The 25,987-nt window shown below is 40.1% G+C and overlaps 6 protein-coding genes across 6 annotated transcripts; 1 reads left to right on the forward strand and 5 right to left on the reverse strand.

The window, feature by feature from the left end:
* Positions 1-1,900: 1,900 nt before the first annotated feature.
* On the reverse strand, positions 1,901-3,100 carry EAE97_000158 (uncharacterized protein; the record flags this gene model as incomplete). Its single annotated transcript, XM_038870668.1, has 1 exon — positions 1,901-3,100. One exon carries the CDS (start codon positions 3,098-3,100, stop codon positions 1,901-1,903), a length of 1,200 nt encoding a protein of 399 aa, XP_038738029.1.
* A 30-nt stretch (positions 3,101-3,130) lies between these two features.
* Positions 3,131-7,159, reverse strand: EAE97_000159 (uncharacterized protein; the record flags this gene model as incomplete). Its single annotated transcript, XM_038870669.1, has 6 exons — positions 6,307-7,159; positions 5,716-6,259; positions 4,502-5,588; positions 4,162-4,447; positions 3,609-4,104; positions 3,131-3,549 (listed from the first exon to the last, which is right to left on the reverse strand). The coding sequence occupies exons 1-6, from the start codon at positions 6,556-6,558 to the stop codon at positions 3,131-3,133; spliced, it is 3,084 nt and encodes a 1,027-aa protein (XP_038738030.1). The 5' UTR covers positions 6,559-7,159.
* A 2,080-nt stretch (positions 7,160-9,239) lies between these two features.
* Positions 9,240-11,030, reverse strand: EAE97_000160 (uncharacterized protein; the record flags this gene model as incomplete). The annotated part of the gene is made up of 2 exons (XM_038870670.1): positions 9,240-10,847; positions 10,908-11,030. 2 exons carry the CDS (start codon positions 11,028-11,030, stop codon positions 9,240-9,242), a joined length of 1,731 nt encoding a protein of 576 aa, XP_038738031.1.
* A 2,399-nt stretch (positions 11,031-13,429) lies between these two features.
* EAE97_000161 (uncharacterized protein) lies at positions 13,430-15,644 on the forward strand (the record flags this gene model as incomplete). The annotated part of the gene is made up of 3 exons (XM_038870671.1): positions 13,430-14,649; positions 14,704-14,815; positions 14,868-15,644. 3 exons carry the CDS (start codon positions 13,430-13,432, stop codon positions 15,642-15,644), a joined length of 2,109 nt encoding a protein of 702 aa, XP_038738032.1.
* A 1,120-nt stretch (positions 15,645-16,764) lies between these two features.
* Positions 16,765-19,410, reverse strand: EAE97_000162 (uncharacterized protein). Its single transcript, XM_038870672.1, has 3 exons — positions 19,198-19,410; positions 17,609-19,144; positions 16,765-17,556 (listed from the first exon to the last, which is right to left on the reverse strand). The coding sequence occupies exons 2-3, from the start codon at positions 18,989-18,991 to the stop codon at positions 17,038-17,040; spliced, it is 1,902 nt and encodes a 633-aa protein (XP_038738033.1). The 5' UTR covers positions 18,992-19,144; positions 19,198-19,410; the 3' UTR covers positions 16,765-17,037.
* Positions 19,411-24,840: 5,430 nt separating this feature from the next.
* EAE97_000163 (uncharacterized protein) lies at positions 24,841-25,847 on the reverse strand. The gene is made up of 3 exons (XM_038870673.1): positions 25,740-25,847; positions 25,401-25,676; positions 24,841-25,262 (listed from the first exon to the last, which is right to left on the reverse strand). Exons 1-3 carry the CDS (start codon positions 25,743-25,745, stop codon positions 24,858-24,860), a joined length of 687 nt encoding a protein of 228 aa, XP_038738034.1. The 5' UTR covers positions 25,746-25,847; the 3' UTR covers positions 24,841-24,857.
* Between the last annotated feature and the right edge of the window lie 140 nt (positions 25,848-25,987).

Raw genomic sequence — 25,987 nt, forward strand, 5'->3', positions numbered from 1 at the left:
TCGCCTCGTACATTATCAAGGAGGCTCTCGTGCCGTAAAAATGTACACAAACTCCGAAGCTAGATGTGTATACTGCAATATGGCAAAGTATAATATCAGAACTAACCTACTTTTTTTCTTGGCGACGTTGTATGCTTTTTGACAGCAACGAGTACGAGTATAACTTCCTTCAAACACGAATATTTGTAAGTAAGGAAGGGTCCAGAGCCCTCAGTATAGAGAAATACACTTTTATCTGATAAGATTTATACTTTTTCAAAAAGTAAATAGAGCGCTTGTTAGATATGCCAGGGCAAAAAACATCCCGGTATTCATCAAGGTGGTAGGTGCACTTCTACAGCGAGGAATGGTTGAGTACCTAGGTATACGTAGGTAGTAGGTACCTATCTAGCTCGTCGACTTTTCTACAGAGATGATCAAAAACGAGGGTTAGGTATTCAACTAATCGACGCCGTGGTACTTGTGGAAAAACTGTTCACAGAGCGCGAACTGGTAAGTACCTAAGGATTGTTTAGAATATATCAGCTCAGCAGATTCCGAGGAATGTGATTGTATAGCATACGACATGTTATTGTGGTTCGATGTAACTCTACATTTAAACTTAATGTTGTAGGATGGGATGAATGCAGAGTAAGCGGCTGTGATAGGGGTATACATCGGATGTGATATACTAGTTCATAGAACCTTGACATTTTCGGACCCTCGGCGTGGACGGGATAACGGGATGCTAAACTATAATCTAGATTCTAGATATCGAGGGTCTTTTGATCTGATGGATCAGGAGGATCCTCGATGTTAAGGTTAAGAATGATTAAACTTCAAAACTCAAAGAATCTTCAACGTCACCTCTATCTCGTGCTGACGAATTCGATATAACAGTGTGTTGACAATAAAATGAAGTTCATGTTTCTATCGATTATTAACTTTCAAGTCTTGTAGTTTCAAACTTTGACAACGAGAAATTGATTCATTGACCCATTCTTCAATGCTGGAAGAGGAATCGGATTTTGGCATCTTTTTTATATTTTCCACGCTAAGGAACGACAGCTACTCGGGGAGAGAAAGGCTAGATCTGACGAGTAGCGAAACTATTCAATACCTCTATTGTATTGAACCCTTCTAATTGATATTCTAAATATCATTGTGACTAAAGCCTGCCCGAATTCTCCCACGAATAGGCGATCTTCTGGCTCAATGGACCCTAGAACAGCTACTCAAGAGATTAGATATCAAGTATCCCATTGATCCTACACTTCCGCCTACAAAAAATCCTCTCCCTTCACTCTCACAAAGCCTTTATCGCGCATAGCTTTTCAAGTGCTCTAATATATGAAACAAGAGACTCAGACGTGCTAGTAAACACTTCAAGTCATGTACATACTCTGATCGATATCATGAAATGTCCACAAAGATTTAGACGATAGAGATTGGCAAGTTCAAATAAGGATTGAGAGGTACAAATATGGAGGGAAGAGAAGCTATGAGCATCTATTGATGAGAGGGGCTTCTACTGATACTTTTCTTCTTAGTTGTATCTATCAATTCTAGTTGCAGTTCAACTCAACCTAGAGGTATATCGTCGCTAGGCTTTGAGATTTGAGGTTTTGGGTCTGTTAGGAATGGATCGATCTTATGAGTGAGATGTGAAGAATTAGCTGATAACTTAGTATTCGGTGAGAATATTAAAGAGATTTGCTGTGAAAAAGTACGTCAACATCTGTTGTGCAAATATTATAATTGTATGAGATTTCGTTTTGTTACTTCACTGACATTGCTATGATAGAGTGATTTTGTTAAACATTCTATAGATTCTATATATCAGGTATATCCACAAACATTCCCATCCAATATACAACATTCATTGTACTCTAAACTATCTTTTCCTCTCCACCCCCCTCTCTCACACCTTGAGTCCACTCCTCTCCCTACTCGACCCCTTCCACTCCCCCTCCTCCAACACTCTCCCCTTCGCAAAAACCACCATTCTCTCGCATCCCCCAACCATTCCCTCTCTATGGGCAACCCCCAGCACCGTCGACCTTTCAAACTCCTCCCCCACCACCCTCTTCATCACCCGCTCCGTCTCAACATCCACACTCGCACTCACCTCATCCATTACCACAATCGGACATCTATTCTTCACCCTCCTTATCCATCTGTATCCTAGCACCGCACGCGCCAGACAAAAAAGTTGTCGCTGCCCATGCGATAACATATTCGAATCAAATTCATCAGAAAGTCCCTCGGTCTCGATCACACCAGGAAGTAAAAGTCCCAATTTCTCCAAAATAGCTACAATTTCCACATCATCCTGTTGCAGAGAAAAGGGATCGAGATTCTGGCGAAGCGAACCATTGATAAAGACTGGATCCTGGGGTATAACAACCATGCGTTCTCGCAGGAGCTGTCGTGGAATCTTGAGAATGTCAATCCCATCGATCGTTATTGATCCCTGCTGTACTTCCAGCATATGCAGAAGTAGTGCGATAAAAGATGATTTTCCCGCGCCGGATGCACCGCAAATACTGATCTTTTGACCTGCGGGAATGTCAAGATCGATGTTTCGTAAGCATGGTTCCTGGTTTTTAGAATACGATGCTATTATATTTTGAACTCGAATCGCGCCTCTACTAGGCCAATCTTCCGGTACCTCTATTTTTGCCTCTCTTTCTCCCTCTTCAAAATTCTCATCTTCTTTTCGATTTTCATCCGGAGTCTCACGCACAAATGATCTGATTCTCTCAACCGCCCCTACACTTGTTTCCGTTGCCGTCCAATGAATAACAACCGCCGACAGCGTAGTATTAAATCCCATAATATTCACCAACGCCAAACCTACCAATCCCGCATCAGCTGTATATCTCAATTTCACCACTAGCGTGACGAGCAGAATCGCCAGAGCGGCAACTAAGAGATCGATGACAAGCATCAGCCATACTTGGATGCAATATAGTAAATAAAAGGGCTTTTGGGAATTATCTAGGAGCTTTGTATGGCGTTGTTGCATGGCGGTGTGAAACCCGAATGCGCGGATGGTGGGGAGTCCACTGAGGGTATCGAGAAAATGCGTGTGGAGGGGTGCTTTGGATGAGAGATCCATGAGGCGGATCTGTCGGGAGGTGCGGAGATATTATTTTTGGAGGAGGTAGATTAGCAGGAGGATAAAAGGGAGTGCGAGAGAGAAATAGGAGGCGGAGATGCAGATGAGGAAGGCTTGGATGAGGGATGTGAGAATGTTGTTGATGACGATTAGAAAGGCAAGGGGGAGTTCGGAGTCGAGGACTGAGAGGTCGTGACTCAAGCGGTTGATGATTGATCCCGTGCCTGTTTTGGTGAGGAAGTATAGAGGAGCGTTGGAGATGGTGGTGAGAAGTGCGGTGCGTAATATCGTGGCTGATCGGGGGATCATTTTCAGGAGAAGTGTGCTGGTGAGGATCATGAGTAGAAACATGGAGGTTACTTCGACAGCTATGAGTATACCAAGGTAGAAACCATTGATTGAATTTCCATGAATGGCTATAGCACCTGTCCAGAATTTAATCCAGAGTTCTGAAACTTTAGTATTTATACACACAAGCTCAAGGTTGAATAGAAGTAGCTCAACTTACTAGGAAACTGCAAAAGTAAAGAATAAAAAACCATTATCCCCATCCACATTCCCATATTCCACCATCCTAAACTCTCGAAATAATATCGGTACGTCGCCCAGTTCCCAATCGGACGCTCGAGGTCCGCACTTGAAATTTCTCTCGCTGTATCGTCATTATCTTTCATATCCACAGATTCAGACTCTTTGGAAGTGTCTGTCTCTATCACATGTTTCGTTGCAAGACTAGACACATATCCATTCTTCCTAGTTAGATCATAAAACGTTCCTTGTTCGGCGACTGTACCATGAACACTCAAAGCGATGATATGATCCGCATATGATAAACGATGTGCTGCATGAGTAACTAGTATAGTCGTAATACCCAATTGACGAAGTAATCCGTGTCTACCGAGTAAGCGAGTAAAGATCTGTTCTTCACTAACGATATCCAGACCACTAAATACATCATCCAACATCAAAACTTTATGACGAGAGTAAACTGCTCTAGCAAGTGCCTATCAATATCAGTTTCTAAACATAATCATACCGGTGAGAAACTCAAACAAACATACAATCCTCAGTTTCTGGCCTCCCGAAAGTGCAGCTCCTCCAGATCCCGCGATAGTATCATCTCCCTCTATCATTCCTTCAATGTCGTTCTCCAAAGCACAAACATGCATGACTCTTTGATACCACGCAGATTCATAGTCGCTAGTCCCGACAATATTATTTCTAATACTACAACTTTGGATCCAAGAGGTTTGATCCACAAATGCAACTTCAGAGTGGTTGATATGATAATTTCCTTTTATCGAGAGAATTTCTGCTAAAAGACCTTTCAGAAGACTAGATTTCCCGCTGCCAATTGGTCCGATGATCATTGTTAGGGTGGCGGGTTAAACGGAAAACGACACATCAGTAACGACTGGAGGGGACTCAGTCGACCAAGCGAGAGATAGATTTTTGACAGCAATCGTTATCGGTGATTCAGAACTATCTTCTCGTGCTGTCATATTCTCAAGCTCAATCTCAGAGCCCGCAGATACATCTCTAGACAATATCCCAGGCCTGGCACGACCAATTGATAAGTCTTGCACTCGCGGTAATACAAGACGATGATCTTTCTTCGTAGCCGAAGTAAGAAAATCCTCAATCCGATCTAGACATCCTACCGCAGCAATAAGAGGCGGAGCCGCAAACACAATTGCTCGAATAGGCGCAACTAGCAATGCAATAAGCGACAACGCAGTGAATGCCGATGAAACATCCAGAACTTTCCCATTCACCGATGCCACAATAACATATATGATAAAGGCCGCACCGGGTGTAAAAATATCAGACATTTTACCAAAAGCAATCATAACCACGAACAACCTCCTCATTTTCAGAGAATGTCTGATCTCCGTTTCTCTAAGTTGAGAAATCAGACTCGATATTTTCTCATTGAGACCTAACATCTTGACGCCCCTTATAGATTGCAGCATTTTCACCGACGTATCGATCCTCATCTGAATCCTATCCATCCAAATCTTTTGCGCAGCGCCCATATATTTCGCCATGAAAAACGGACCCGAAACTGCTACGATTGTTACAAACAATGGACCTAAAAGCGAAATCCCGATTTCTCTCTGTAGTAACCATATCGCTAGTGCTATCTCGAGGGGACTAGCCCAGAGATTATGGATCGGTTGTAAGGCGACACATATACGTTCGACATCTGAAGACATGAGGGTCACTGCAGTGGATTGGTCGAGATTTGTTAGGGAGAGTTCGAGGGTGTGGGAATAAATGGCGCTGATGAGAGAGCCTCGTACCATGGTTGTCATGCGGTTGGCTTTGTGTTGAGATGCGCTTGCTGTGAGGGCTAAACCGATATAAATGAGTCCGGAAGCGGCGATTAGACCCCAGCCAATGTTGGGTGATTTGGACTCGGGATCACTAACGAGAGAGATGATCTTGTTGATGAGGAAGGGTTGCATAAAGCGGAAGAATGTTAATGCTAGACGTGAAGGAATGGATGCAGTCAGTGGTCTCAACATTGCTCGTAGCATTACCCACATCAAAGTGTGATGTTGAGGGTATTTCGTACATAAACATATATTAGCATTCTCTGACGAAACAATTACAAGAAGTGGATTTCAGACGATGTCCCCAATATTTTCTCAACCTATCCTCACAAGCATCCGACAATAACTCTTCATCCGCCACGAATAAATCCTCATCTCTTACCACTCCTTCAAACCCCAATCTGAAAAGCGGAATCAACCACCAAAACAGACTTCTCGCAAATAATCCACTCGTAGTTTCTGGTGAGAGATAATCATATCTTGGGAAAAGGATCTTCTTTTTCCCCTTCGCCTCCAAAATTAAATGCAGGAATTTAACTCCCAAAATAGACGTCGAAATCGCGTTTCCCGCTACATCATCTCCGCGTAGCCATCTCGTTCGCAACTGTGCGGCATCGAAAGGTAACGTGAAAAAGAGATATGCGTTAATAATTGAGCTGGGACGAATATTTCTGCTATGTTCAAAATACGATAGAATGCACAAACCAAGGGTGGCCGTGAATGCGAGGAGAGCTGCGGGTAGCGAGGCACATTTTTTAAGGGGGGAGTGGAAGATTGCGATTATGTTTACGACTTGGAGGATACTGAAGATGGAGAGGAGGATCTATTTCGTTAGGGAAGGTTTGATGGACCAGGATACGTGAAACTTACGATTTTGCTAGTGAGAAGATGGCTTCTGATTACTTTTCGTGGGGATTTCCATAGGTGTTGAATTCGCGGTGGTATCAAGATTAACAAGAACACCGAAGGTATGATCGAGAGTACGGTTTCTTCAAAGAGGAGTGTGAAATCGAATGTTGATTTCCCGGGAACCTTGTAGAAAGGTCCGAAATTATCGTCGTCCACAAGACTAGTTTCGTTGAATCCTCTCAGTTCGAGAGGTATATCTGAATAAATTCCCATGGTGAGGAAGTATGCTTTCGAGCAGCTAAGCTATTTGGTATCATTGACTATCCGAGGATTCAATCCTGATCTTCTCGTGTGGAGACTATTATCGATGAGTATTGAGAAACGAAATGAATAGATTGCAGCAGGAGACTCATATATATCCTCTTCTAAAAAATCACAACGCCAAAAGCATGCACACGACGTCTTCAAAAGCAAGTTACCTACGAATCACCTCATCTTTTCCTCTACTTGCGCCATCTAGAAACTAGAGACCAAGACAGAAAAACCGATGCCTTCATCTCTCATCAACTCTACAAAAATCCATCTGTCTTCAATCCCCTCCCCCGTGCTTCTCAGTACCAGAATTCAAGACAAAACACCGGTGCCTTTTTTACAGGCAGAAGAATCCTCACCAACCACACCACACAAAATAATCCATCTACCTTCATCTCCATCTCCAACCCAAGCCCAAAATGCGTCATCAGCGATAAAACAATACAAACAGGCAACCAAATTTCAGCAGGCACCCAACTTTTCCTTTCCCCTCCCCACCCCATCACCAGCGTTTATAAATATCTCAAAAACCTTACTCTCATCACAGATAATAGCCTAAAATACCTCTGTATTTACTATTTCCCCCAAGATAATCTAATGTATCAAATTTCACCATATCACATCATCACATCAGCATCCAATAAGCTTCCTCCAAGTTCCAACAAAATACAACATCACATTAGTACATAAGCGAGACACCCCCTGCAACTCTATACTCGTGCGAGGTACCGAGTGAGCATATATAGACAGCTACGTATCTATCTAATGACTCCCTACCTAATAAATATAATACATTACAACCCTCCCCTCCCCCTATTCAATTCTCACATATCTAAATCTAGATCTAGATTCTAGCACCCTCTCTTCTCACTTCTCACAAATTATATATCTTGTACCACAACAATCATCCCAACTATTCTATTCTAAATATCCTAGAATATATCGAATAAATAAATATATAGTCAAAATCTCTCATCTCTATCTTTCACCTACACCTACCTAGTACATAGACACATAGATACCTTTTCTTCTCTTTTCCTTGTATTTCTTCATTATAATCATACAAAGAGTTATATCAAGATCAAGATGAAGTGAGTAAGTGAGTAAGTAGATATATAAAAGTATCTAAGTATCTGAATAGGTATCTGAGGACCCTCAATTCCGCAAATAAATTGTATTATATATTATTCATATACAATTCACTACACAATAATTTCAAATATAATTCCAATCCTATCCCGATCCAATTTCTATCCCCATCCTATCCCCATACCATCTCATCCCAACCACCCTCAAAGAATACACAACTACACAACTACCCACCTACACAACCACACAACCACACAACTACCCACCTACACAACCACACAACCACACAACTACACAACTACCCACCTACTAAACTCGACTAACCCCAATAAGCGAGCGAGCGAGCAATACTCCCAATCTATTTCCACCCACCCTACTTTCACCCTCCTTCCAATCTACTTCGAATCTATTTCCAAACTAACAACAAAGAAACAATGACATGACCCAACAAACCGACTCAAAAATCAATTAACTGAATAACGAATAGACTTATAAACTTATAAACTTATCAATCTATAAACTTAACGAATATCTCTTCTTTATGATTTACTTAAGATTAAGTTAAGATTAAGAAAAAGATTAAGGAAAAGAAACGTAAGATAGAAGAGAAGAAGAAGAAGAAGAAGAAGAAGAAACTTCAGAGAGAGGAAGAAAATACAAAATACAAAAAGCAAAATAAATACGAAATAAATAGAGCATCCATCTCCCATCCCCTCTCTCCTCTCTCAACTTCTAAATCCCAAATCCCAAATCCCAAATCCTACATAAATATATAAGCCCTCATCAAAAGAAATACTAGAATCGATATTTACATTTTTCTCTATATCTATATCTATATCTATATCCACATCCCATTTATATTCTATTCACATTCTCATACTCACCCCCCTCATCAAACCCATAACTTCCATCCATACATCCCATACCTAACTTCCATCCATACATCCACAATCACCCATACATCCCCACAAATTCCAAATCCAAATTCCAAGTCCAATTGCAAATTCGAAGCGAATTTTAACAGGGATCCACGTAGGTATTGATTGTATTTATTCCTTTATATGCTTATTCTATTTCTACATTGATTGATTGATTGAGAGTGTTTCTTCATCCCCATCCTCTTCTTCTTCTTCTTCTTCTTCTTCTTCTTCTTCTTCATCATCCCCATCCTCTCCCTCTTCTTCCTCCTATCCCTTCTTCCCACAGATCTCTCCATCCGTCAGGCATTCTACAACTATCAAAAAGACATCTCAGAAGAGATTTCTCATTTCTCATTTTCCATTTTTCCATCTCCCATTTACTTTTTACTATTCGACTATCATCCTTCCTTCCTCCCCTCTTCTCTTCCCAAGAACCTAGTAACCGATCGAAAAGAAAAGCAACACAAAAAACGCCGCATATGCACACACACGCATTTAAATGCCTTTTAAATCATCACATCACCCATCAATATCATACAAAAAAAGCACCCCAACTTACATCGAGAAGAGATCCTATTCTTCACCCGATACACACGATAAAATGTACTTTCTTTTCCTCTTTTATTACTCTTTTTACCAACTCCCCAATTTCCACCCATGAATCCGATCTTGAATATCATCCCAGCTGAAATTTTTGTATACTCTTCCTTCTTCTTCGCCTTCTTGTAAGACCACGGTTGGGCTACCACTTCCTTCTCCTGCATTTTTCACCAGACCTCCAAAGACTTGTGTAGCTACTCTTCTAAGATCTTTGACGGTCAATTCTTCGATTTTCTTGCACATTTCTCTGACTCCAACCTTTCTTCCGTGTACTTGTACTTGTCTTCCCAAATCTTCTAGTTCTACCATCCTTGATTCCAAGTTCATCAATAAACTTGATCTCAGCTGATTCTTCGCACGATTAACTTCTGCAGTTTGTAATGCACTGAATCCAGAATCGAGAGTGAGACTTTGAAGTTCACGGCACATGACATCAAGCATATTCTTAACGTAGCCTGGGGAACATGAGGATGAGATTCCAAAAAGCCCAGAGTCGGTGTAAGAGTGGTTGAAAGCCATGCATGATTCGACCCAACCGTGTTGATTTAAAACGTTGGTATAAAGACGAGAATACATGCCCTTGCCAGGGCCGCCAGCAGAGAAGGACCCGCCACCGCCAAGAAGCGTTTGAAGAGTAGCGAGGGCGTAGATATCGGGGGAAGAAATGGGAAGAGCTTCGAATGCGATATGGATATGGCTTAGTGCGGGAAGGGCAGGGTTCACAGGCGGTGGAAGAGTTGGGAGGGCAAGGAATCCACCTGTATAGCGTGAAGGTTCGTTAAGATTAAGGGGGTTTAGGAAACCATTCTGAACCGAGGCATTTTTGGGTGCGGAAGTGGAGATGTTCTTGAAAAATGGCATGCGTGATATTAAGGTGGATGGCTTTTGTGTTGGTGAAGGTGGTGTTGATGAGGAAGATGATGATATAGAGCTGTCGCTGCTAGTCTCACCTGATAACGAATCAAGAGACGTTTCCGATCCTGTTTGTGATAAAATGGGAGCTGATTTTGGCATATCTCCAAAATGTTGTTCGGCGAGTTTGACTGCTTCTTCATGTTGTACCCCCGCAAATGCTACAACCATTCTTTCAGGTCTATAGAAAGTATCTCGGTATTGTTGTATGGTGTTGCTGTTGATTTCGGACAGTCGTTCTTTCGGGCACAATAGAGGATTCCCAAGAGTGTTTCCCTTGTATGCAACCATGTGTACGATTTCCGGAAGAATCAACTCGGGTTTGGACCATATCTCGCCAATCTCATATTCAGCAGTCACCAATTGCTGTGATACCTCCTCCTCAGTGATTAAAGGATTCCGAATTGTCTCGGCGAGAAGGGCGACAGTAGTGGGGACCGCAGAGTTGAATGTGGCAGATTGATACATCAAAGATTCTCTTGATGAGGCGCATTGTATATTTCCGCCCAGTGACTCTATTGATTCTAACATCTCATCGCTTGATCTCTTTGACGTAGACTTGAATGCCAATCTATCCATTATGTGACTAACCCCTCTGAGATCTTCATTTTCGTATCTGGACCCTGCATCGATGTATACTCCAATGCCGGAAAAGTGACCGGGCAAAGCTTCAGTTGCGACTCGCACTCCATTGGGAAGGGTGGTGATTTGATCTAACTCGGCAGGGTCCTATATGTGTCTCAAGTTAGTCGTGGTGAAGAGGAGTAGAAATTTGGACTTCATTTGTACCTTTTGTATAGGTTCCACTACAGTAGCTAAATTTCTTGAGCGGAGAGCAGGTAAAACATTGAAAATAGGTCTTTGAGACGAAATAGCCCTCCTCAAAATCCTCGTTGAAGGATTTCTTAGCATAATGAATATTATTGGTAGTAATTGTCGTAAGTTGAAGGTAGAAATTGACTTCGTCGCCGCGAAAGATGCGTAGCGGTTACATCAATCATGATTGCTTAGTACGGATCTTCCCAAAAAAACTTGAGTTCGGTATTTACCGGCTGATGGCGGGGGGGCGTTCTTTTGATTGATGGGGCTTACGTGATCAGCATCCCATCAGTGATAGTGGTGATACCGTCCGTGATACCGTGATACCGTGATATCGTGATATCGTGATAGCAAGATTGAAGCCGAGGCAGCCACTTGTAGCCTCAGGCAATAATAATGATAACAATGCAGGCGAGACAGGACAGGACCGGCATCCAAGGTTGCAGCTGTCCACCTGCACGGAGCACGGCTAGAAGCGCAACTTGGAACTGCCCAGGTGTGTGTGTGTTGTGCTGTGCCGTATTCAGGCATTGTTCACGTGCCATATGTTTCCCGCTTTTTTTCTTTACCAGAGGCGTTGAATCAGCGACTAAACCAGGATAGACGGGATGGACTACTATCAGGCGAGCCAGGATTGATTAGAACCATGCGATTTAACGGTCCAAGCATTTTTTGATCTTTTTTTATTGCGGTTATCAAGGAGGAGTGGGAGTGAAATTAAGTTGTTGAGGTCAAGTTGGAGTGAAGTGGGAAAGTTAGATGTCAGAGTGCGAAAGTATTGATACGTTATATGGAGACCTCTTTATAATTTCTGGTTGATTTTACCTATTTTATCTATTTTACCTCTAGTATAATAGTATATACACATCGTCAGGAAGAAATGTGTATGGATCCACTACCAACCCAGGTCTGTACAATGTAATCTATCGTGGGCAATACCATGGCTGTGAAAAGGGACTGTCGTTACCAAATCCAGCCCTGTTTCCGGCCATTTTTTATATCATGTATATTGCACTCGTGCCATTCTGACTGATCGCGTATCTTTTCTCTCGATCCATCTTGATCCGTATGATATGATGATGCAGTGGAATGAATGATGATTTGTTATCCATGGCCTGATAGACATCGACCGAGATTATTGACCATGTATGATGGCCATTACGAGTGAGTATGCATACGGACGTAGGTAGATAGATAGATATAATCATAGGAAGGATATGTGTGTGTGTGTGTGTATAGTGTATATATCTGACATATGTTTATATACTCGAGTAGATAGATACAAGTGATATATATATATATATATATATATATATACATATGAATGCTATATGAATGTTATAATAATAATAATAATAATAATAATAATAATCATTATCATCTCGTACGACTACCACTCCGTATACCAAAATTCTTCAACCTAGAAATACGATGACTATACTTCATACATAGTTTAATTTTACCCACCTAGATGCAAATGCAATACTACCCTGAGATCCTCCCCAACAACCACCATACAACCAACATCAACATCAAGATCAACATCAAGATCTCTTCGACCGTCTATTCGCATTCTTATTCTTGTTAAGGTTTTGGATAAAAGATCTAGACATCCATACACACATCCTTAAATACATATACATACCGATTTAGTACTTGTACATACATAATAACATCTTACACTCTATTTCACACATATACATATACATACATATACATATTCACATATTTCAACGTCAACACACCGCATCTCCATTCAAATTCTTTTTTTCTCTTCTCTTCTCTTCTTTCTTCAAAATCTATTTATCTACCCCAGAAACTATACTGTACTGATACTACGGTTTAATACTCACTTATACTACTATAATACTGCTGCTCCTCCTCCTCCTCCTCCTCCTCCTCCTCCTCCTGCAATCTATCCATCCTCGTATCATACCACACGTTCAATCTAGATGTCAAGTTAACGCACAGCACGACAAGCCACTTGACTTCTCTTGTCCCAAAATCCCATCAAGAACAGACTCGAATTCAATCCAATCCAATCAATCCATCCAAATTCAATATCAACAACACTTTGACTACCATATAGTGTAGTGATAGTACGGGACTACCAGGTACATACCTTACATACCTTATATTACACACACCATCTCGAGACCATACCAAACCATACCATACCATACCATACATCGACCGACCTACCTACCTACCACCACCTCTTCATACATAATCTCTCGTACTAGTTAATTTATTCAAGGGGTTTTTTTCTTCTTTTATTTAATCATCACTTGTCTTGAATTCGATTCTCCTTTGTTATATTCAAATACAACAAATATAACAAATCCCAATACAAATTCTCATTCTTTATAACTTTGTTATCTATTGTTTTTCAATCAACATATTCATTCACCTCTCTCTCTCTCTCCCTCTCCCCTTCAAGAATAAGAAAAGTCGAGGATTAACTTAATCCTCGTTCTTCAAATTCTCTCTCCATGTATTCATCGCTCCCTAGTTCGCCCTGGAACCCAACCACTTCAATATCATCACCCATTGTACGAGAAAGAAGTGCACCACAAACCGTCTCACCAATCTCCCCACAACCAACTACAACCCCAACATCTCCCACCACCACATCATCAACCAGAGGTCGTCTCAGAGGTTTAAGCTATTTGCGAAGTTACACACAAAATCATTTGTTATCGAGGGAACATCATAATCACAATTCCTCGAACTCGAACTCGAATTCAAATTCGAATTCAAATTCAAATTCAAATACTAATCATCAAAATCCACGACCCACACTCTCACATACCTCAAGTTATCCGTCACCTTCATCCCCCACGTCAGCGAGCGCACCCTCTCACGCCTCTTCTGCAGCCTCGCCTGCAACGCCTGCAACTCCTACAACCGAAATTCTTCCTCGACAAATTTCACCCACTGCACGAAGATCCACAAATCCCCCCGAATTAACGTCTGTAGGTTCGAATAATCCAGAAAATCTTGGATCGACAAGTGGGTGGTTACCGACAGTGGGAGGTCACAGCGGAGTATCAAGAATTGCAACTCAGCCACAACCTACTGCGACTGCCTCCTCTTCAGCCGTCTTATCGGCCAACGACTCATCTGCGATAACCTCGGGTCTTGAGGCGTCGATGGCAAGAACTAGATCTGCAGGAACAGGAGCGGCAGCAGATATGCCTTTATTGAATGACTTGGGAGAAAACAGTTCCCAATCCGCCAGAGAAACCATGTCACATCAATTACCATCGATTCGTTTCTCTCCGCATCAAGATCCTCGAGCTCATCGTCCATCTCTCGTATTTGGTACCATGAGTCGAACGCTCCCGACAGGAAAGGAAATTATAAAAGTTGGTCGATATTCCGAAAGAGATAATCAACCCCCTCATGCTACGAATGTGCCATCGTTTGCACCAGTTGGATTCAAGTCAAAAGTGGTTAGCAGACGTCATTGTGAATTTTGGTGCACGGGAGGTCGTTGGTTTATCAAGGATGTGAAAAGTTCGTCGGGCACATTTCTCAATCACATACGATTAAGTTCACCTGGAACGGAATCAAAACCTTTCCCGGTAAACGATGGCGATATAGTCCAATTAGGTATAGATTTCAAAGGTGGTGAGGAAATGATATTTAGATGCGTCAAGATACGAGTGGAACTCAACAAAGGATGGCAAACTGGTCCTAGCAGTTTCAAGTATGTCTACTCGTTCGATGGTGAATTCAGTGTGCTTGCTAATCTTTTTCCTAGTGTGCAATCCCATAAGCGCTTACGCGAGCTCAATAACAATCTCAAGAAACAAGCCTCCGGTGGTTCGAGTAGTTCCTCGCAAGATTGCTCGATTTGTCTTGGACCTATAGCCGTAAGTCAAGACCCATTCTCCTACCTGACAGCCCTAAACTTACATATGCAAGCCCTGTCAATCTTTATTCGTTGCACCATGTTCTCATACATGGCATTACAAATGTATCCGAGTTGTTATCAATGGTCCTGCTTGGCCTCATTTTATTTGTCCAAATTGTCGTACAGTCGCAGATCTCGAGGCAGAGCTTGATGAACCAGATGGAGATTGGGAGGAATTGGCCACATCTGATGCGGAGGCTGAGGTGGAAGCAATTTCAGAGCCCGTAACAAATACAAACAATCCCCCTGGAACCGAGCCAACAACCCAGGAAACGGTTATACCACGGACGAGTGACCCCACAGCCGCACCAATTCTACCAGAGCCTGAAGCCTTTGAACCCTTGAATTTGAATCATATCGAAGATGATCTCGACACCAGTGATGATTCTAGTACAGGTGCTCACGCCCACGAAACTAGACTCGAAGATATAGCTTTTCTTAACGTAAGCGATTCGCAAGCCAGCTCGGCTTCAGCCACGCCGGTTCCTCAAACCAACTTGAGTTCTACAGTATCACCTCTCGACATAATCGCAAGAAAACCAGTCCCTAGTGCCGCCTCTACTTCTCGTTCTGAGCGCGGTTCACCGAGTCCAAATGGGATGCATCATGCATTAGCAGATCCTCTCACGGGTGAAGGACCAATGACACCGAGAAATGATGTAGGGCCATTCATTTTTGATGGTGGTGCGGGGAGAACAAATACAATCAGGCTAGCTACTGGATCTAGCAATCTAGATTATAATGAAACACCAACAACAGCTCACTCGACACCGCATTCTGCTCTTTAGATTTATTCTCAAAAGAGATGATCAATCAAGACGAATTGATTTGGCCATGGCAAAATTTCTGCATTTTAGCGAAGAAGGATTCTCTATGGGCGACCATATGATATGTCTAATGGTTTGATTCATCACTTTTGTACGGTTACGATAATGGATAATAAACGACAAATGATCTGGGTACATATTTTCGAGGGAACAAATCAGGGGGAAAAGAAATTAGTTTGCATGTAAGGGTAAATGGTGATAGGCGTATACCTGGAGGGATTCAAAGTCAATTGAGAAATGGAGTGGGGTGGAGTTAATTGCTTCTTATACGCGCTGGTTGGTTGGGAGGGAATATGTTATTGATAGAGGAGAAGTGGTAGGGGGCAGGAGGAAGCGAATGCGCTAAACACGTACGCACTTGCATTTACATTTATATATGCTGTTGGGAATACCTAGGAATAGGAGATAGGAGATATGAATAGGAATAGGAAAAGCAAAACGGAGCGATTCAGAACCGAGCACACTCGAAGCACGCACCTAGCATAGTAGATATATCTCGCTTGTGGAGAATAGGGGAGAAAGGGATACCTAACAGGAAATACGAGTTGGTTTTTATGCTTTTTGATGTTTGATATTTGATATTTGAAGTTTCATATTTGATATTATTTAATTGTGAAAATGAGATGCAGATTCAGATACAAATGCAGATTTAGAGTGAGCGTATTCGAATTGTATCGTATCATTGCGCAACTTTAACTTTAACTTTTCTTCTTTATCCTCCCTCCTCCTCCTTCTCCTCCTCCTCATTCACAATCTACAAATTTGTTTTGCATTTCCATCATCAGTTACAAAGCAAGAAAATATGGAGATACATACACATACACATACACACACACGCACACGCACCAAAAAAAATGAAATCCATTCAATGGAATTCCAATTCAAGTCACATTATACATACATACATACATACATACATACATGCATAAACATTCATACATTGTACTATACGGTACGTTACCCTACCCTACCCTACGCTGCGTATCATTGCTTAGGTTAGGTACGTACTTCGCGTAATTTAATATGCCCGTGTCCCTCCACTCCCTACCCCATCCCCGCCCCGCCCACCCCCCAAATTTCATATTCATAGCACCCACTCATCGGTTTAAAAAAAAACTTCTTTCATCCATTCATCCGTCTTTCCCCAAATGCCTCTACCCATTTCACAGACCCATAACTCTGATAAACCTCATCAAGCCATCATCCATCCATCCATTCATTCAAGGCCACCCCTTCCACACCCCTCACAACCTCCCAAGATAAACCCAAATAATCACTCAGCAAACTGCAAAGAAAAGAAAAACCCGCTCCCCGCACTACCCCTCCCACTCAAAATATACACGAGTAAAGAACATTACTTCTCAGCTCCAGCCGGTAAATGCAAATTTGCAGCCGTCTCCTCCGCTTTCGCCTTCTCCACAGCATTCAAATTTATTTCCGGAGCCGATGAATCACCCTCGATAGGCTGAGGTTCCTCTTCAACTACACTCTCCATCCGAGGTTTCTCTTCATCTTCATCATCCTCTACGGCTCCATCCAATTTAGGATCATGTCCTGCACCACTATTGCTACCACTAACACCAAGATTTGATGCTCCATCTTTAACTTTTTGCTGTGATTCTGAAACAATTTTATCTGCCTCGGAGAGTGTACCAAATCCCATATTACCATCACCTTCAACGCCAATAGCTGCATGAGAATCTTTTGCCGTTGCAACAAGGAGTGGTCGGTTAAATCGAACAATCATACAAGACAAATTATCGGTACTGAAACGAGCCAGGGCATATTCGACAAGTTGTTTAGCTGCGGCAACCGGATCTTGTTGATGACGAACGAGGTCAACTGCTTCTTGATCTGAACAAACATCCCATAACTATATGATTCGATTAGTAGAATTCTTCACAAACAAGTGAAAAGATACTTACGCCATCACAAGCCAAGATAATGAATTCATCACTATCAGGTTGTATAACAGTCTCAGTAGTATATGGATGACCTGTAACCAAATCCTTCATATACGCATCTCCCAATGCACGAGTAACTGCCAAAACACCATTGACACGATTATTGAGGATTAAGCCACCTGCATTTGCAACGCGTTTTCCCTCATTCTCATCACTACCCTTATGATCATAAGATAGACGTAAAGCTTTGCCATTGCGGCACAATACGATGCGTGCATCTCCAACATTAGCTGTGTATAATACTCGAGCACGAGAAGAAGTGCTTTTGAGTTTTGCCTGAACATCTCCAGTAGGGGCATTCAGAACGGCCTTTGACTGTTGTGATGTGGATTTCGAATCTGCGCCGCCGTCTTCAGTCTTTGGTGTTTCTTCAGCAGCTTTAACGGCAGCAGCGGTCGCAGGTGCAATGGCCGTAGAACCCGTGGCAGATGAAGCGTTTGGTATCCTATCCTCCCAACGAAGAACTGCTGTGACGGCAGTACAACCACTGTTTTTCAAAGGTAATTTCTCCAACTGCGCATCGACAGTTGTGAAGGTTTGGTCGAGAAGTTCGGGGATTGGCGTATTCGGATTCTTTCGTATAGTCTCTTCCAAAATGAGATGTAATTTCTTTCCACACCAATCTGCAGCGAATGTACCTGCATGACCATCGAAGATTGCGAAATAACCATTGTCTGTCTCCATCATGGACTGTGCGGAGACCGGCCGAGCAAGACTATCTGATGAATCACTTGCGACTTTATCTGACTTTTCCGACTTGGAGCTTGAATCGGCACCCACGACAGGTGCAGGTGTATGTAAGAAGTTGTACAGAAAAGCATGAGTATCCTCCATCGTTCGACGACATTTCTTATTTTTATCTTCCCACACGCCGACTTTGAATGTCGATCTAGGACCCGGACGAGATTCTCCCGCCGAGTTATTATGCTGACCTTGAGGAACCGTCAAGGCCGGGTCTTGCTTTCCCAACTTTTGCAAGGGCGTTTGTACTACATCGTTGGATCGACCACCAGACATGAATCCAGAAGAATTAGGACTCTGACTGAAGTGCAATGAATTTTTCGCACTGGCCAGAAACGAGCTGGCTTTACCGCCGACCCCGCTACTCCGGCGTTTCTTCTCTCCAGACCCATCGCCGGGAATTGCGCGACCTGGGGGACTACCATTCCCGCTACGTTTTTCCGATGTGCCAGTCTCGCCATCGAGAGCTCTCAAAGCGGTTGATGCATCGCGTTGATTATTGGGACCTGTTGATGAGTCGGCGCTAGATTCGGAGGAGGTGGGAGGAGTGGTGGTGGGAGCTAAGGATGAATCTTTTGGTGGGGAACTTGAGCTGCCAAACATTCTGTTGAGCAGACCTCCTTGGGAGGAAAAGCTCCTCCTCTTATTTCCTGCCAGTTTGTTTGATTTAAGTAAAAGTGTCTCGTAGAGAGACGGACGGTTGTTATCGAAGGAAGGAAGAAGGTTCGTTTGTTGTGTGAATTTATCGTTCCTGCTCTGATTTGTTTGTTAGGTTGCTTTGCTTGTTTGCTCTGCCCCTCGAGATGTACCTGGGTAGTAGTTGACTTTTGTAATATGATCAGACAATGAATAGTAGAATGATTCGTAAGATTTCAATATTGGGGATGAAATTTGATCAGGATGAGAAGTACAATAGAAGATGAGTTGAGGTTAAATTGAATTGAATTGAATTGGATATGACTGAGTTTTGGTTTTGGTTTTGGTTTTGGTTCTTGTTCTTGTTCTTGTTCTTGTTCTTGTTCCTGGGTTGAGTTAAGTTGAGTTGACTTGAGTTGAGTTAAGACTGACTGGGAGTTAATTAGCTTGGATCACCATTTCCTCTCCCATGACATCGTTTTTGCGGTCGGTTCGTGGGGTATTTGGGTAATTGGGTATTATGTAGACCCGACATACTAGAGACCAGGTAATTAATATTTAGATACTGAGAGGTAATATAATCTTCACATTGATTAACTCCGCAATCCACTCTGATAATATAAAGTACCACGGTGCTGGGATTTGGATGACAGATTTAGTCCATCAGTATGAATATAAGTAAATATAAATATAAATATAAATATAACGTAATTTATCAGCATATGGGCTATATCAATATATGGGCTACTTTGAAAATATATCAAAATCAAGGTTTTTTTAATATTTATATTTTAATAATTAATTAACGTAACGTATGGGGAACTCGGACATATGGGGAACTCGGACACTTTTAGCCCATCACCAACTTGAAACCACAATAACTTTTATTATGTATACCTAATCACTTTTTATATCTATTCAAATTAAAAAAAAGCTTCAAAAAACTATAATTTCACTTCAATTAAAAGAATTTAAATCAATTAAAAAGACTGCAAAACATTTTGAAATTTTTAAGTTTACCCTAACTAATAGATTAACTGAAAAGAAAACATATTCCCAAATCTATGAAATAGCTCAAATTCTTTTAAATATAAAAGAAAATACTTTTATATAATAGATTTCATAATTTATTATCACTGGATTCCCTACTATACCTATATTAATAAAGAAAATAGTTAATAAAATTTATCTTTGATATATTCAAATTATATTATTTCGAAATTCTATTTTAATAGAAATTCCATTTATAGGTTACAAATAAATTTATAGATTTCAAAAACAATATTCAGAATTTAAAATATATTATTTATATTAATTAAAATTTAATTAAACTAAAAAAACAATTTCGGAAAATATTCAGGCTTGATTTAATATATTTCGTATATATTTTATTAAATAAAAGTATAAATTAAATAATATATATAATATAGATGAAACTAGATTTGGAGTTGGAAGTATTCAAAGTATTTGTATAATAATTGATTCTATTTAAAAATCGAATTGAAAAATTATAGTTAGCAAGCAAGAATGAATAACTGTATTTGAATGTATTAATATAATTAGAAATACTTTATTGTCTATAATTATTTTCAAGGTTCAGAATACAAATTCTGTATAAATTCTAAAGGATATATTTTAAAGTTGATAATTCTTTATTAATATAAATAAATGAATTTCAAATAATTATAAATTAGAATAATTAAAAAGGATTTTCGAATCAGAATTCAAAAAAGTGTTAAATAACTAACCTCAACTTTTAATTATGGATAGTTATTTAAGTTATATTATAAATAGCTTTATTGCTTTTTATATAGATAATAATATTGATTTATTTATATTATTTTTTCATTGCTTTTACTTATTTTAATCATTTGATATTATAATATATAAATGTCACGGAATTCACGGTCCTGTGCAACAACACGTGATTCAACAAGGCACTCCTTAGAATTGCCTATTCCATAATCACTATATCAATTCTTATCCCATTTCATTTGTAAACCCTAATACTTAATTAAACAATTCCATTGCTTAATCAAGGTATATAAGGTAAATATGATTCTTATGATCATACCTCAAGTCAATCTAGTTTATTATCACTATACATACCTATTATATGATCAGAGTGACCAATCGACATAGCTATCCCTCCGTGATAATAAATTAATAAAATAATATTATACTTTAGAGATCGATTAATATTCTTAAGTTAATATAAAGCGAATCCAAAAAACTAAATAAATAAAACTTTTTCAAAATATTAGAAAAAAAGTATTGAATTCTTTTAATATTAAAGTTGATTGGAGAAAAGTTGATTTAATATCTTTTGCTTTATAAAAAATATTCAATTTATTATTATTTAATTTATTCTAATAATTTTTTATTCTATAAATAAAAATCTTTAATTAAAATTTAGATTTATTTATATTTAGGAGTTTTTCTTTAAATGGAATAGAATTAAGGTAAGCAAATCAGATTTTTAATATAATTTTAGCAAATAATAGTTCTTTTGTATTATTAATTTATTGATATATTAAAAAAATAATTAGGCTTATAAAATCTCAAAATGCTGAGATAATTCTATTTTGAAAACAATTCTCTAATATTTAGAAAATAATTAAAATTTGAAAAAAAAGAATTAAAAACAAAAGAATCAAATTATAAGATTAATTTATTTTTAATATTAAAAAAATATTGAAAATGGTATATAAGATAAAGAAAAAACCAAAGAAAAAAAAGCTATAAGAATGGTTATGTAAATATTTAATTAAAGAATTAGAAAAAGAAATTGAAAAAAAAAAGCTAAAGAATAGTTCAAATAATTTGAAATTAGAATTGGAGGATTGTGTGGTTTATAGAATAAGATTGTATATAAAATAATTGAAAAAGTATCCGAGTTCCCTATATATCCGAGTTCCCCATACGTTACATTATTATTTTTAAATTTTTTTTTATGAAAAATCATAATAAAAATGGAATATTTATAATATTTAGATTTTTTTTTAAATAATTTATTTTAGTTCAAAATTGTTACATTTTGTGTTACAAAATCTCTTTTTCTTTGATAACTTTAATACAAATTGGAATTTTGAAAAAGAAATTAGATTTTTAAAATATTTGAAAAATCAGGTTTTATATAATAAATTTTTAAAGAATTTTATTGGCTAATAAAGAAAGTGCATGGTTATATACAGATAAATTTTGTATATAAAATGAAGTGGCCCATATACTGATATTGTCAAGGTACGGGTAAAGACTTATATTGTACCATAAGGGTAGAAGGACTATGGAAGGAAGGGACCCTACTTATAAGAAGTAAGGTGCGCTAGTTGTGGGAGCCTTAGGCACGAAGGCAACTAACGAACAGGTAGTTGGCGCCGTGACAGATATGGCTTATATGCTGATAAACTACGTTAAATATAAATCCAATTTACAAATTCCCGATAGTATTAATACCGTTTAAAGTACAAGGTCTAAATACACTTTGATACAAAGAAACCCTTTCAAACCGAGGAAGTACTACTAGGTACACCAGTAATATAATAACCTTTATGTATGACAAGTATTCCTCAATGGAAATTACCATTAGACACTATTATTCATCAATCTACGATGTACATACCAATCCATTTATCTATCGATCACGTACTTGAGATCTCCCTCTCTATTCGGCAACATGGAGAGATCATGACTAGGGACTTCCAGACCGCAAGAAAGAATCCAAGAGAGTAAAAGTGTTATTAGAATTGGATAAATGAAACGAGAGGAGAAATAATCTGGGGTAATTCAGAAATACTACAATGCTATAATACTACATAGCTTCCCGAGGTTCCTTGAATTCTTCCATTTCTTATATATAACACAAGGAACATCTAGATTAGATACTACGGGGTAGGTATTCTTATACCGAAAAGATGATAGATGATCACAGTATAGTACAGGACAGGACAAACATTCTCCCTCCTCCTCAACCACATCTCTCTCCAAGGTAAAAGATATACACACATACACATACACACATACACACACATACACACATACACACACACATCTCCAATCTCCCATCCTCAAACTAAACACCCAGCAAGTATCCTCGAGGTGGCGTTGCATTTTCCACACCCACACACACCCACACACATCCTCACACATCAATCACACGCCCAATCCCAACCCCAATCCCAACCCAATCCCAAAAGCCCCAATCAGAAACCCTCAAAGCCCAAGGTCTATGTATACCTACCTAGCTAGCTATACCCAGAGGACAGACAGACAGATACCTACCTACCTACCAACCAACCTACACCAGAAACGTACAGGTAAGGCCAGGTACACATACATACATACATACATACACACACATACAGCCAGATACACGTACATACATACATGTAAGACTACTAGATACATGTACAACTTATCTCGTGCCACCATATACATCCATACCATTGGAATTGCAAGATACCGAGTACGGAATCCCAATATATATCTACCGCTAGTTAGTTAGGTACCTCGACAACACCTCGACAACACCTATTTCATTTCCTACCATCTCATTGTGAGATTGCCAGATTCTTGTTGAATATGAATTCATGAATTGCATACTTACTCATCTGATCTGTTTATTTGTGTATTACTAGCTATTTGGGTAAGTGAGTCTGTGTAATATAATAAAGATGATGATTTATCTAGATGCGCACTTTTTCTATGTGAGAATCTATAAGCAGCCTACAAGTATTATCTCATCTCATCTTTTCCCCTACTTTTGTTACATCCCTCCCCCTTTCCCTCTCCCTCTCCCTCTCCCTCTTTCTCTAGATGTTCACAAAGAGATATTAAGTAAATAGATATTCTATTCTGTATATAATGATTTACTCAATCAAAAATTGTATTTTTATATATCTCTCTATATCTCTTTATATTTTTCTATATTTCTCTCTATCTCTCTCCGTCTCTCTCCATCCATCTATATCTATTCAACCACTTCCTCAATAATCTCCTCCATCCCCATCTCCCATCCCCAATTCTCCATCCCCAACCTCAATCTCAATCTCCAAAAACCCATTACAATATACCACATAAATTATTCACTATTACATCTATTTATTTATATTGAGTTTTTATATCTATACCACCTACATCTACATCTACTTCTCCCACCTAGTTACTTACCACGTAAATATACTTACATCCTCAATCCCTCTCCTCACCCCACAAAAGCAATCAATCCACTTAACCAAAAAATCTACACATCCAATTCCCATTCTAACGAATCTCTTTGATTCCCTATGTACGAATATATGAATATATCTATGTATGTATGTATGTATGTATGTACTCATAAGTAGCCCCTACCGCCAAAAAGCTAACCCGCCCCTCCTCCCATCCTAAGACTCCTATCCTCAACCCCTAAAACTCATCCTCATACCACCTTCCCTTGACGCATTGAAAAAGACAGTCAGTCAGTCATCCAGTCAGTCAGATAGAAAGACGATCATGAGCGAAGAAAAAAAATCTGCAAATCCATCCTACCAGACCAGACCAGCCCAGACAGACCCAAACCACAACCCCTAAGAAACGCCTTCCACAATTCTGCGAGTAACGCCGATGAAAACCTATGAGTGTAGAGTATGGATCGACAAACAGAATATACTCTTTCCACTAGATATTTCATCTGTCCATTTCGATTTCCATAGTGATTTCCATAGCGACAGATGATCATTCTCTTTTGCAGAAATGGATTTGCATGTGATGTGACCTCATTCAATAAATTCCCACCCCTCCCTTCATCCCTTCCCCCCTAATCAATAAATCAATAGCTCAATCCAAACCCCACTCAATCCCTCCTCAAACTATCCAATCTCGCCTGCAAATCATCATCTCCCGGATCCGCCGCCCCAACACCCCCACCACCGCCAACGGCCTGAGCAACCCTCCCTTCCGCCACCGTCTGACTCTGCAATCCCTGGGGTGTCTCCCCCATCGCCGCTTTCAAATCGATTCCGATTTCCTCCAAAACCTGTTCGACAACTTCTTCGCCCTCCTCCTCATCTTCCAGTCCCGTGACATCATCAATCGCATCATCCATCATTTCTTGTCGCTGATCCATAATATCATTTTCCTTTTCGAATTCCATCGCGATTCTTTGGAGCGCGGGGAGATTCATGCTGCGGTTCATGCTGCCTAGAACGCCGGTTGCGCCTTTCATGGCTTGCATCATTTGTTCATTTGTTCGTACAGTCTATTTCAGTAAATTAGTACACACACTCTCTCAATCACTCTCTCCCCTCTCCCTCTCCCTCTCCCCCAACCCATCCTTTCCCCCTCCTCTCCAAGCCCTCCTCCCAACCCAAAAAACAAAAACAAAAAAACCACATACCTGTATCCTCAAACTAATCGCCTGCAACTGCGTCCTCATACTATAAAACTTCTCCACATATCTCCTAGTCCTCACCAAATCCTTTGCCTGAATCTTCGCCGCCCCCATCTGTCCATTCTTCGCACTCTTTTTAATCTCCTGAATCAATTTCTTTTCCTGATTCTCCAACTTCGTGCGCTCGCGATCGAGCTCCCGTTGTGTTTTTTCCAGCGACCGCTGGTGTTTGCGCAGTCGCTCCGCAGGCGTCATGCGCTTGCCAAATGCCCATTCGACGATCTGCATGGGGGGTGGTTAGTGGGGGAGCGTGAGCGTGAGCGGGATAAGATGGGAGGTACATACGTTCATGGTTGTGGTTGAAAGTGTTTATTGGGATTGAAGGTAGGAGGGAATTGGAGAAAGGTGAGAAGGTTGGTGAATTAATATGGATTATATGATGGTGTGTGTTCGATGCAGCCGCGCAAGTCGTCATGTAGTAATGGTTCGGCTTCGTTTCCAGAATCGTAGCCTTGGATCTTAGCAGCCTTGGCTGAACTGTAACCTGATATCTAAGGCACGTAATCTCTATCCTCGTTTGATGCAACTGGAGT

Source organism: Botrytis byssoidea (genome assembly GCF_014898295.1).
Source record: "Botrytis byssoidea strain MUCL 94 chromosome Unknown BBYS_001, whole genome shotgun sequence".
Lineage (NCBI taxonomy): Eukaryota > Fungi > Ascomycota > Leotiomycetes > Helotiales > Sclerotiniaceae > Botrytis > Botrytis byssoidea.